Below are 14,150 nucleotides of genomic sequence, written 5' to 3' on the forward strand. Positions count from 1 at the left end.
AACATCTACTGCTCTTTAACATGGAGGGAAAGTAAGCACCAAACTGCATGACACGCCAGGTATGGGAACACATGGAGAGAAATATTGCCTTTCCGCAGTAAATGGTATAGTCCGAAGCTCTGTTTTAAATATAAAATCAGGACCTTCGGTGGTCATATCACTGAAAATACAAGATTTGAATTTTTTTTATTGCCTACGGATGCTCCTGGAAGACTATTTTTATGGACTAAATCTAGAGAATACTAAAGTGATTCTGGAATTTTACTGAGCTCTGCTGCCCGTTTTCTGTCAAGAAAGTTAAATAGAGGCAGTTGCCAGAATTTTTTTTAAAAAGAAAGTCCCTCAGCAGAAAGCAATTCTGGTATTTTTCTTACCTCTACTGGTCGTTTTCTATATAGAGGCAGTTGAACAGAAAAAAAAGTCCCTAAGCGAAATCAGACAAGTCCTAGGTCTGATCTCCAGGACCCACAAAGTACATACACATATAAGTATCAAATGCTCCAAAACACCAGCCGGTTGCACTCGTGAGCGGGTGCACGCCAAAACGGGGGTGTACCCGTTATATTAACACAGCTACAAACAATCCACGAATACTTAATTCGTAAAGAAAGCAGCACACGCAGGGGTAGTTCCACTTAGATTTAATGAGGGAACTTACAGCATACGACGCGTTTCGCCAGAGGGCTTCGTCAAGATAAGTATATACAAAAGTATATACAAGAGATCTCCAATGCTTAACCTAAAAACTGGACCATTTTAAGAATGTTTTTAATCATTGTTCTATTTCAGGTAAATCGTACACAAGTGAGCGTTTTTTTTTAAGGGTGGACGTGGTTCGCGAAGTAGCGCTACGCGAAGTGCACTTCGCACTACGCAAACTTCACGTAGCACTACGCGAGCTGCGTAGTAGCATGTTCGCACTGTGCAAGATGTGTTATCAATGATTGCACAGTGCGGACAAGCATCCGGCACTGTGCAATCATTGAAAACAGCATCTTGCACAGTGCGAGCTGTAGTTTTCTGCTGCTCGAGCAGATTATTACTCGAGCTGCAGCTTTCTCAAAGCGAACTGGTAGTTTCTCATTGAGAGCGGTCGCGAGCATGCGCAACCACTCACAATGAGAAACCTTACCTCTCTGCGTTGAGAATCTCACCGGGATGTCATTTTGCTTGCTCGCGGTCGCGAACATGACGTTCAGGACCGCGAACAAGCAAAAAATGAGCGCTGCACTACGCTACGCTGCACTACTCGTGTTCGCATTGTGCTACGTGCAGCTCGCGTAGTGCGAAGTTGCGCAAACTTCGCAAACTCCGCGAGCATAGCGTAGTGCTTCGCCCAGGGTTAGTTTTTTTAATAGACTGGTAAGTGAATATGCAAGATTGTCCCAAACTAGCAACAAACTTAAATTAAGAATTTCATGTTTTTTTTGCAATTATCTATTGGAAAGTAATTTGTTGTGTTTCGTGGTGCGCATTCGAAGACTTTAAAGCCCTTACTAAGGATGGATTAAACACTTTAACTCATTGTGCTAATGTGTTACATGGGCTTCTCGACTTTCTGTATACAAAATATCTCTTTTGATGACATGAGTTAAAGAGAATACGTCCAATAAACCATTTTTTTTTTCTTACAGGTGATAAGGGCTTATAAAGCTGCCATACAGCAGACTTTGGACATCCTTTTTCTTCCTGAGGGAAACGTGTTCTTTACCAGCACTGACTCTGTAAGCCGGGATTCAGCGGACCGCACTATTATTGCTTGGGATTTTGAGACGGGTGCAAAGATTTCCAATCAGATTTTCCATGTAGGTTACACAGTTCGATTACATTTTTTCAGAAGCCTACTCCAGTGTATTACACTGAACAGTTTGAAGAGCTTTTGATTTTCACTAAACCTTTGTGAGTTATAGAGCAAGCTTGCCTCAAACTAGGATGGGTGTCAGCTATATTAATCCTCAGCTTTTTGAACTAGGCATAGAGTAGTGAAGTGGAAAATGGTATTATCTGGAAACCACAAACATTAAGCCCTGTTCAAAGACTTGTTTATCAATTCTTATTTTACCAAGGCCATTGCATTGCAGGAAATACACATCAGCTAGAAATTCTGTACACGTTCACATTTTTAAGTCTGGCTTGACAGCAGAGCTGTCTGTCATCTTAGTGTTACCAAATCTTTAAAATATACATGGAGCGGGTTTGACTCCACCAAGAGATGATTACCCTCTCGCTTCACACTGTTTTATCATTTTTTCTGTCTCCGGTGGATACTTTCTTTGCAATATCTGAGTGACTATTTGCATCTAAAAAATACACTAAATGATTACACTTTCAGTCTATACCGGAAACCAATCCTTTTGTATTTTTTAATGCAGTAGTATTTTGTTTTTTTACATTTTTCATCAGGAATCATGTGAAAGCCATTACCACCACCACTTTTACTCACACAATCACTACCACCACTTCTACCATTACTATTACCCCTACTTTTAATACCACCACCAATATTACCACCATCCTCGTCATTTCAGTTACTAACAGCACCATTACCATTGCTGCGATTACCATGACCATAAGGCTGTCAGTATTACCACTACCATTAAGACTACCACATCAAACAAACATGCTTTTGTTTGCAAGCCTTACAACACGAAATCCAGACCTATAGGCTTTACTATTGCTGGTTTAAGTATACAAAAATATGCTTCTGGAAAACAACGCTGCATCACTACATAGTCTCTTCCCACCTCGACTCATCCAGCCTTTTTTCCAAGTCACAAGCTTACTGTAGCAGGGTCGCTCCTTGTGACTGTGACATGACTTAGCACGTCTCAGACCACCTGGGTTCTTTACTTTGATAGATGTTTCCTAATATTATGAAGACGGCATTAGAATTGTTTAAAGTACAATCCCATACCTACCTTAAAACATTTTGTAGAGTAACTGTAAAAAACAAACAAATAACCTAGGAGACAATAGGATGACATTAAAAACAGCAGTACTTGAAATTAAGTATTAAAAGCATGTTGTTAGCTGTCAATTTTTGTGTTGGCTGCACGTTAGGCGAACGATGCTTTTTTATAAATAAAAAAACCGTTTATTTTATAAATCCCCTTAGGGTGTGATGTTTCTGAATAGATCTGTCTCCGTGATTTCTACTGAATATTAAAATGTACTGAAACAGTTCAATCAAAATGCTTGCTTTCACTGATAACCTTTTATGCCCTTTTCTTTGGTTTATAAGCAAAGGAATGCCAGGAAAAAACACGCTATGAGTTTGGAATCTCTTTTACTGGGAATAGTTTCCATATTGTTAGAAACGTCAGCTTTCTGAGTCTTCTTGGTGTAAAGAATTTGATGAAATTTTCTTCATTGTGCACATAGTCAGGATTTCCGTTAGGTGGTGAATTCTTCAAGGCAGTGACCACGATGGGCCGGATTCACCCGTTTTCAAGAAAATGTTAAAACGTGTTTGGAGAAAATGTCTGTCTGTATTTGGAACTCACGACAAATTCCAGAACTTGGATATCCATGACAGTTGCAAACTTCAAGGAGCACTTCAATACCGAAATATTGCTGCATGCCCAATTATGAGTGACCACGTGCATAATTCTGCATGCAGAAATGTAACACTGTGTTTTCTTAGAAAAGAACTGTCTGGGCATAGGCTTATTGATTCCTATGACATTTCATTGTGTTCTACACTTCTGCCCTACACCGCCTCCCTGAGTAAGTGTGGGCAGTAGCGGCTCGTAATTTTAGCAACAAGGGGCGCGGCCACAGAAGTACGCTCACTCACACCCTTGCATTCGCACACAGCACACACGCGCTGAAATACACATACATACATTCATACATATGTACACGCACACATGCATCAAACATCAATAACCTAAACTTACCTTAACTGCAGCTCTCAGGGAGGGAAATTTCGGTGGTCCAAGGAGGGGTGGGACTGCTGCCTCCTTAGTTGACCTAAGCTCAGCCATTGAGGGAAGGCAGCAGCCCCTCACTCATCACAGAGTGGAATGGGGTCAGTGAGACTGCTTGACACTCGTCCATGGGCAGTTTAGGGCTTAAAACTGAAGCGGCCAGGTCATAGGCAATCAGTGACTCTCACCTTGTCATGAGACGGAGGGCCTCGTGGCACATTTGTCAGACTGAGGAAGTCACGCCCACAGAGCTGTGAAATCCTCAGCCTGGCCGAGTTCTGCTCGAGCAGCCATGAGCCTGCTTGTTTAGCTCATGTCTATCTCCTGGCTGCCTGACCTGAATAAAAAGAGTGTCTGCAGGCTGACCTTTGTTCAGCCTGACAGACAATCTTCTTGACTGGAAAAAGGTGGGTCACAGCTTAGTGTTGGACTGCTTGACTTTGCTACCCTGATCGGCATGTGCAGCTTTAGGCTCGAAATAAAGGTACAGCTTCAAGACACCACCGGCAAAAGACTTCATGGCTTCAGTTTCAGCCCAATGCCCCTGTCTGCCTGGGAACTGCTGAAAAAGTTCCAACAGGGTCCTTCCTAGCTGGAAGGTGTATTTACAACAAGGTGTCGAAATGTTGATTAGGTTTCCAGTACAACACACCACAGTAACATATGATTCTTATTGGCACAAAGAAAGTACTCTTCTCTTTTAATTAAGGTTACCTATTGGCAAGTTTGAACACACACATATGACTAAAAAGCTAAAGGAAATAATACAAGGGAAAGTAAACAACTTTAGGTGAGCAAAATATTAACTCAGGAGTCCTGGCACTGAAGTGCACTTCTATTGTGCCAGATGTGCATATGTTATTATGACAATTGCGTCGCTCACAGTACAAGAAAGCCAATTGGTGAAGTGGGCTGGCACATGATTCCCATTTGTATGTTGTGGTGGGTGGAAGCAAAATTAGTATGACAGTTAATCAGACCAAAGAATAGAAAGGGCTGTCGGAAACCCCCAATATGAATGTATGTATGTATAGATTTTTTTATTAGTGATTTTGTCTCAATTGTCAGACGTAGAAAAATGTTATAATAATAATAGTTTCATTTGCAAGGCGCAATGCAACATGCAGGCCAATCTTCTTAAATATGTATTTCTGTACACTTTTTTTGTGTGCAATGTATAGTGACAAAACTGAGCATTTTCTTTCTTTCAGGAGCGTTACACGTGCCCAAGTCTAACCTTGCATCCCAAAGAACGAGCTTTTGCTGCCCAAACAAATGGAAATTACATGGCTTTGTTCTCTACACAGCGTCCATTCAAAATCAACAAGAAGAAAAGATATGAAGGACACAAGGTATTTTTGGTACTATATACATTTTCAACTGCTGACACATGAGCCAATATATTTTCTCTCAGTACAGTGTATTGCATTTTCAAAGTATTTAGGCGTTTACAAGTTGTCAGATCCCAAGTCCTAATGGAGTATTGGAAAGTTTCGTTTAATTCTGTTTTCTATTTTATACAAAATTAAAATTTGCCAACAGTACTTTTCACGACATCACATTCGTATATCACATGACAATAATATCACGTCCAGTTCATCCACTTAACTGCTCTCTACATTGCAAAGTAAGTAGATGTGGAGGAAAGAATAGTAATTATATACTGTCCTTGATATAGTGGAAGGTGATTGTCATGAAGGTGATTGTCATGATCCGTAGCCTACGCTTACCACTTTCTACTGGCTCTCGTTGAGGCACAACACTCTAAACTTCCTGAATGTATGCACCTTCAGAAGCAGAAGAGGCTGACGGTGTTCTAAAGTTTGAGTACCGACTGTATAGAGGCTTCATGTCTCAGATGGATGCGCTACACAAGACACGTGGGTGAAGCCAAGTAAGATGCATGGGCTCCTTGTGGTCCAGAGCATCTTTGCTTGGAAGTGCACCGAGGACCTTATTGTCAGAGTTTAGAAACTTAGCAAATTGGTATCTTTGGAGGTCAACGAAAGAGTGAACTAGACTCTGAGAAGTTTAACTTTAATGTACTTGGCATACATGGTTGAACCTTTACCGTACTAGTGTCAGTGCAGCAATTCAATAGAAATGGTGCCTCAACCCCGTGGTCGAATTGCCTAACAACCCCCTTGGTTCACAGGTTTATGGTCAGGTGTCTGAGATGAAAGTGGAATGCTCTGGTTTTCCAGAAGAAAGCAGTCTTTTGGCACCCGTGTCTTCTCTGTGTTTTCTCTAGACGCATTAGGTGATTTTTGGAGGAAGCATACTTGATACAGGATCCCACAGAGAACATTTTCCCTGATGATGCTATTTGTGGGGACGAAACGCGTTGGCTGGGTAGTTGCTGTCTGTTTTTAATGAAGATGAAGAATAAAGACTGAAACATCTTTTTAACTAGTGGCTTTTGGGTCTCAATTATGCTTGGCACTTGATCATAGCTAATCCCTGGAGAACATGAATTTTGGGACTTTTGTTTATGTTTTAATACACTCTTTATTATTCTTAACATAGAGAATAATAAATTACCCAGGTGTACCCCCTCTTGTGGTATTTTTTAAAGACTCAGACAAGTAATCTAGGTCAGAAATTGTTTTTAAAGATTTAGGGCTAGATGTAGGTAAATAGGTTTTAGCGATTCTAAAATACCGAATTTTACCGATTCAGTATTTTAGAATCGGTAAATCCTATGTAGGTAATTATTCGGAAAAAATGACAGAATCGTTAAGATTCGGTAATTACTGAATCAGTATTTACCGATTCGGTAATTGCCATTCATGCCTTTGGGCCTGGAGGCCCAAAGTTATGAATGTCAATTACCGAATCGGTAAATACCGTTTCTGTAAAATAGGGACATAGTCAAGGGTGGCAGGGTGTCACTTTGACACCCTGTTGCACCCCTGAATAGTGCTGGTGTGCACATATGGCATACATACATGCCCTAAGGGCATGCATGTCTGTCACATGGCATAGGTGTAAATGCACACATTTGCATTTACACAGGAATTCCTTATATATCACCAACCAATAGTTGGTGGTAAATAACGAATCCTTAAAGCACAAAAGCACTTTTTACAGTGCTTCCTACATCCCATTTACCGATTCGGTAAATACCGAATCGGTAAATGATGATTCGGTAAATACCGAATTGGTAAATACCGATTCGTTATTTACCAAATCGGTAAATATACCACCTACTTAGGAAAAGGCTATTACCGGTCGGTAACGCCGATTTCGGCCATTACCGACCGGTAAAAGCCTACCTACATCTGGCCCTTAGACTTTGCGATTGAACACTATTTTCTGGAGTCATCCCTTGAGGGTTATGAACTCTTATGTTTGTAGTAGTTTGTTTCCCTAGAGGAGCGAAACGGATCCTCAACTTGCACATTCTTTGATAATGTGACTTTGAGATAGATTGCTTGCTGTTAAGCAAACTCTGTAATACTAATGAGCATTTAACCTGTCACATTAAATGTAATTTGAATCACGGAACATTTTTATATAACATTGAAGGTTGTCCTCGCTAGCAAGAAGTGCTTAATAGTTCAGAACACTCTTTGCATATGTTACGTTGCTTCTATATTTGTTTCAGCTGTAGGAAGGCAGAGAATCTCACCCAACTGTAGAGAGTAGGACAAACGGTACAGTATTAGTAATTAGATATTTGAGCTACAACTATAAGATCTCTAATAGCTTCCTCTTGTCTTTAGGTATTAATCAGCAGACCATGCACAGATGTGCAACCAGGGAGAGTGTAAACATGCAGTGTTCCTGTTTCTCCCTCTTATCCAGTTACCCCTTCCCCAGGTCTACTCTGTCCAACCAACATGTTGTCAATGTGTGATTGAGAGTAAAATCAGAGAAGTGTCGAAGCACAAATCACTCCCGTTGGATTCAGGTTGCAAATTGTGTGCATTTGGACAGTGATGTAGTGATCATGAGATTCATCAAAGTGCTGTAAACCACTGGCAACTAAATATATATATATTTTTTTCAAACATAGTTTTTATTAGCATATAATTCCATGGCACATCTTTAAAAGCAGTATTCCTTATAAGCATCTCATTACGGTGTAGGACATATCTTTGTTGATCCCATCTACACAGCTATTGCCTGTACACACTTGGTTATTTCTAAAGACGATCTTAAGTAGTTATCTGTATACGTCGTGTGACATGCAAAAGAGTAAATAGGACCCTCCACTTGCACAGCTAGTATACACGCCCTTTGACAGGAGACAACTTGGCATTCGATACACCTGTTCAGTCCATACCATGACTATGCATCACATAACGTGTGAACAATTTTCTTCGAACTAAAACACCCACAACAATAACCCTCGCCCTCACCGCACCCTCCCCCCTCAGGCTCGGCGACTAAATATTGTATGATCAAGTATCTGGTCCATCACCTCAAGGTTTCCTCCTGTTGCATGTGAACACCAAGCCACTGGTCCATAGCAACCCTCCTGTGCATGTCCCGTGAACCTAGGACCCTCATGCCGCCGCCCTGCACCGGTCCCCACACATTACGTCCTATGCATCGTAATCCATTATGTCTAGCGCCCCCAGCTCCTCCAGCAATTGATACCACTCCAGTTATCTAGGCGCCTTACGCAACCCTCGCTGCTCTTCCCTTGTCAGCTTTGCGCCCTCCGCTCTGCCCCATCTCAGTAACTCATCATACCAGGCCTTCAGCGATGGTGCCCTGCTACCTTTCCAGTGCATTGTTAGGTTGCGCTTAGCTAAAATGAGTGCCAGATTGTTAAATTTTGCGACCGGACTACCTTTTTTCCCTTTAGGGCCCAACCCCAGCAGACAGTATTCCGGGCTATCATTGCCCCTCACCGGCGCTATGGTAGTTAGTATCGCGCTGATTGCCACCTAATAACGCCGTACTCGTGGGCAATTCCACAACATGTGCATCAAGTCTGCCGCCTGTGTATGGCAGCGCTGGCACATATCCGAGTGGTGTGCGAACATACGTCTCAGTTTGTATGGCATCAAATATGACCTGTGCAGAAGCATAAGTTGTATGAACTTAAATTTCGGGTTCCTTGACACCCTCCTAGGGTGTTCCACTAACACATCCCACTCCTTATCCCTAAATACCCGTCCTATGTCCATTTCCCACCTTTCCCTTAAAATCTGGAGGGACACTGCTGCCACCTCCCTGCCTCTGTACAACCACCTGGTGAGGTGTCTGCCAGTGCCCATCAAATGTTGCATCGTGATCAGTGCATGTGTGGCTGGTTCCACCCCCTCTGGTGCCCATGTAGTACGGATATAGTGGGAAAGGCTTGCATGTAGTAAAAACGGAGTGTCTGGCGCTCCGTGCTCTCTCACAAACCCATCATGTGATATCATAGTGCCCTCCTCCCACGTCTTCCCATGCTCCTATTCGCCGCTTAGTAATTCTGCCCATCTGTGTTGGGATCCCCAAGAGGGGTATAGTGGGGGCATATGGGGTTGCCTCTTTGGCGTAGCGAAGGGAATGTCTCCAATAAAGTAACGCAATTCTCAGAAGGTGTGGTGCTGACGATGGTATCTTGCTTTTAGGCAACATAAGTGAATGTAGTTCACCCTTTTGCCATTCTGAGTGTGTCATGCCTATTTCCTGCAGGTTGCGACCCGCCAGCCAGTACGCCAGCCATTGCAGTTAGCTCACGTAACAGTAGGCTTTCATATCGGGGACTCCCAATCCTCCCTGTTTAGTATCTAAATACAACTTTGTAAGCCCTATGCGCCGTCTGCCCTTACCCCCACTGGCAACTAACATCATGAACATACCACACTAATGGTTGGTTTGGTGTCAGCCATTTAAACAAGCATTCACAAAGCCAATAGATCGAGTTTGCATTTAGTTAGAGCCAGATGTACCTGCTATTCCAGTGTTGTTAGTTCGGCTGAATTTGTATTTCAGCAGCAGACTGACAGAAGGAACAAGGACGCTGTATGACGAGATAAAACTTGTGATTGGCCCAACAGCTGAATGTGTTTGTCAGGAACACCGAAGAGTCCTTCCTGAAATGGAAACCATTGCAAGGCAGGCTCTTTGATGTCCTTTATAATTCATTTGTTTTGCTGTCTAGTGAACCAATATTTCCTTCCAGTAAAAAAATAAAACAAATGTTATTGCCCATTGTATACAATGCATGCATGTGATAAAGAAGTGAATGTATTTTATTGTAATTACATTTATAAAGTGCTTACTTCCCCTGTTGAGGCATTGAATTCCTTTACAGGGTAATGCTATAGTTTTGAACACATAATTAGTGGATATTGTGGGGTACTCTTTGGAGTACTTTTTGGTGACTGGTTAGTATTGGTTGTTAGGTTCATTCTTTGTTGGACAGGCCTCGTGAAGGGGCCGCTCCCTCCCTACCTACTAAGGACCGAACACCGGCTCTCCCGGTGTCACCAGAAGAACCACCCCGGCAACCCACAGAAGCAACCCGCAACTCGTCCCCAACGGGACGCCTGCTCCCGAACACACCGACATCGGCCGGCCCGGGCCACCGTCAGCAGCATTGCCCCGGCCCAGCCGCTATCTTGGACACTGCACCACGAGGCCGCGTGTCCTCAGCTCGACCCCAACCCTGGGCCTGGCCAGGCCCCGACATCGAGGCACCACCATCCACCCAGGAGGTGAAGAGACCACTTGGCAGGTCAATGGGAGAACGGAGTGTCGATGGCTCTCCCCTGCCAGGTGCCGATCGCCCCCAGCCTCCCCGGGCGCTGGCTTCACCCCCCTGCTGGGTGTCTGGACTCCCTCATCCCGGACCTCCCGACCTCCAAGAGCGAGGGTCCGGACATCAAAGGGCGCCAGACCTATAACTGGGGCAGCTCCAGAGCAGGAAGGCAGTTGTATCCTGGAGTCGAGAGACACCTTGAAGAACTCATCCTTGACGGACTGCTGGCGCTGCCACAGCCCTGCCTTGTGAATCATCGTTCCTGCCTGCTGGCGCTGCCGCGGCCCTCTGCAACATACATCGTCGTCGGGACCTGCTGGCGCTGCCGCGGCCCATCCTTGTGAACCATCGTTCCTGCCTGCTGGCGCTGCCGCGGCCCTCTGCAACCTACATCGTCATCGGGACCTGCTGGCGCTTCCGCGGCCCATCCTTGTGAACCATCGCTCCTGCCTGCTGGCGCTGCCGCGGCCCTCTGCAACCTACATCGTCGTCGGGACCTGCTGGCGCTGCCGCGGCCCATCCTTGAGTGAACCATCGCCTTGCCTGCCGGCGCTGCCGCGGCCCTTCTCAAACGAGACTTACCAACCTAGCCTGCCGGCGCTGCCGCGGCCCGACCTTCCAGAACTCCGAGCTCGAGGATTGTGAGCTACCCATCTTACCACCCCGTACCACACCGGTACCAAGACTGTCCCGCTACCTTTTCCCCCTCAGAGACTAGAATTGAGAGGACCCTTGTGTCCCGACCTCACTGTACCGTTGATAACCTTGCCTCAAGAACCGTATATAAAGAGTGTTGACCTCATCCTTGTGTGGTGTCCATCTGTGGGGGGGAAGTTACTTGTCTGTACGATCGCTGGAGACGGTCCTCACCGGAGGCCTCTCCCCCTGTCCTCGGCCGACCCTTCGGGTCCCCGTCTAACATTGGTGGCCAGCGGCGCGATCCGAACCAACGCGTAATCGTACAGAGAGTAACTCACCCCACGACTCAACCACAATGACAACAAAAGAGAGCGGACCCACAGAAAAATTCCAGATGGAGAAACTAGAAGAGTACAACCACAGAGAGCTAAAACAATTTTGCATAGAACTAGGCATTGCTACCACAGGACTGAGCACGAAAGAAGACTTCAAAAAGGCCCTAGAATCTTGGGCAGAGACGGGTACGACCGTACCCCAAAACCAAAACCTCGAGGCGCCAGAAACGAGCACCACTCCGACAGAAGGAAGGAGATCGGGTCTCTCCCCGGAGGAGATCCGAGAACGAGAGAAAAGCAGACTCCATGAATTAGAGCTGGCACGACTTCGGTTGGACGGAGAACTGAAGTTGGCGGAACAAAAGATAACATTGGAACACTTACGGCTCCGAGAGGAGCGGGAAGAGAAGCAAAAACAGAGGGAGTTAGAAGAGAAAAAACTGGCCTACGAACATGAGCGCAATCTAGCAGAAATAGAGCTGCGGAAACAGAATAAAGATCTCGGGGTGCCCGAGCGCCCGAACACTCCTGGCACTACAGACCCTAAAGTCCACATCCCCAAGGATGTCGTCAGAGAATATTATCGGAACGACGATATCCAGCAATGGTTCAAAGCCTACGAGATAGCCATGACCTCCCACCGGATTGCTCGAAGTGACTGGGGAGCCGGGTTATGGGGGAGGTTCGTCAACGAAGGGCGCGACGCCCTGCTGCAACTCCCGGACCATCAGATGACCTCCTACGACCACATGAAGGCCGCCCTCCTCACTCGATACGGACTCACGCCCGAGATGTACCGCCAGCGGTTCCGCGACTGCAAACGGATCCCGGGTTCAACTTGGGTGGAGTACGTGAACTTTTTCAGCAGAGCATTCGAGGGGTGGATCAAGGGCAGCCAGGTAACCACCTACGCACAACTCTTTAACCTCATTGTGTGGGAGCACCTCTCCAACAATTGCTTCGTCGAGCTCAGGCAGCACCTCCTCGACAGTAAACTGACTGAACCTCGGCAACTCGCCGCCGAAGCTGACCATTGGGAAAGCACTCGAGTTGCCCGAAGTGGGCCCAGCGAGCCAACCAGAACCAACCAAGGTCCCCATCGCCCCCGAGGAGGAGGAGGCCAAGGTCGGGGCAGAGACGCCGTCCCGGCGGCTCCCGCCAGCAACACCCCGCCCCCGGCCGGCAGGGGAACCCCCCGATGCGTCCAGGGTTCCGAGCCAACGTTACTTGCCACCGGTGCCAGCGGACCGGCCACTATGCGAACGACCCTAATTGCCCGAAGAACCAGAGTCCGATACCCCGCCAGGTCGCTGCCGCCGCCCTGGGAGAAGAGCAAGCCCCAGAGGAGTATGAAGAATACGAACAGGAACAGCCAGAGTGGGAACCAGCCGCCATGTCCCTTGTTTGCCTCGGGGAAAGAGACATGATTCCGCGGGCTCCTCTACCCGCCAACACGAGAAAATACAGCCAGTGGGTAAACATAAATGGGCGCAAGGCTGAAGCCCTACGTGACACCGGGGCCAGTGTGACGGCAGTCCGCTGTCATCTGGTGACCCCGGAGCAGATCTTGCCAAACGTTCTTTGCCCCGTCCGATCAGCCGACAACTCCGAGAGCCTGTGTCGGATGGCCTGCGTCCCCTTCGAGTGGGGAGGAGTGTCCGGTATGCTGAAGGTGACTGTCCGCGATGATGCCCCCGTGGACTGCCTCCTGGGAAACGACCTCGAAAGTTCCCCCTGGGCAGCAGTTGAAAGAAGAGAGCACCTGGGGATGCTGGGCCTCCCTGAATGGGCCTGCGTAACGACCCGGTCCATGGCCGCCCGCGCCATCTCCAGTCCCGAAGAACCCGAGTGGCCAGAACCTCCTCCCCCGATCGTCCCGGAGGGAGCCGCCCTAAGCACCAATCCCCCAGAACGAAACGACGAAGGTCCCGTTCAACTCCAGGACCTCCCCGAACTGGCCCAGTGGCGTCAGGAGGGTGGTCCCACCCAGGAACAATTCCGACAGGAACAGAAGACCTGTCCCTCCCTCGAGGGACTCCGGCAGCAAGCCCTCGCCCAGAGCGCAGGAGACACCGCAGGGGCCCACTGGATTTATTGGGACAATGACTTGCTCTACAGCGAACAAAGAATTGCTGAGCTGGGGGCCAGTCGGGTGCTGGTGGTGCCCCTCCGCTTCAGAGACTTCCTTTTGAACTTAGCGCACGATGTCCCCCTTGCTGGACACTTGGGACAAGACAAAACCTACAACCGCCTGGTAACACACTTTTACTGGCCCAAAATGCGAAATGATGTATCCAACCACTGCCGGGCCTGCCCCACCTGCCAGGCCAGCGGGAAGAGCGGCCGAAAGATCAAAGCACCCTTGCAACCCTTTCCCGTCGTCACCACCCCGTTCGAACGGGTGGGAATAGACATTGTGGGGCCCCTAGACCCCCGAACGGCCCAGGGGCACCGGTTCATCCTAGTCCTGGTGGACCACGCCACCCGGTACCCCGAGGCCATTCCTCTTCGGACCGTGACAGCCCCCGTGGTAGGCCGAGC

At 47.0% G+C, this 14,150-nt stretch overlaps 1 protein-coding gene across 3 annotated transcripts in view; it reads left to right on the plus strand.

Moving 5' to 3' along the window:
- Positions 1–14,150, plus strand: part of WDR25 (WD repeat domain 25) — an 850,076-nt gene that overhangs the window by 797,498 nt on the left and 38,428 nt on the right. For all 3 annotated transcript variants that reach the window (XM_086937810.1, XM_086937809.1, XM_086937811.1), the window contains 2 exons: positions 1,635–1,805; positions 5,141–5,281. In XM_086937810.1, the coding sequence (XP_086793936.1) occupies positions 1,635–1,805; positions 5,141–5,281 (312 nt within the window). The remainder of the gene's footprint in view (positions 1–1,634; positions 1,806–5,140; positions 5,282–14,150) is intronic.

This window comes from Lissotriton vulgaris, chromosome 9, assembly GCF_964263255.1.
Source record: "Lissotriton vulgaris chromosome 9, aLisVul1.2, whole genome shotgun sequence".
Taxonomy (NCBI): Eukaryota; Metazoa; Chordata; class Amphibia; order Caudata; family Salamandridae; genus Lissotriton; species Lissotriton vulgaris.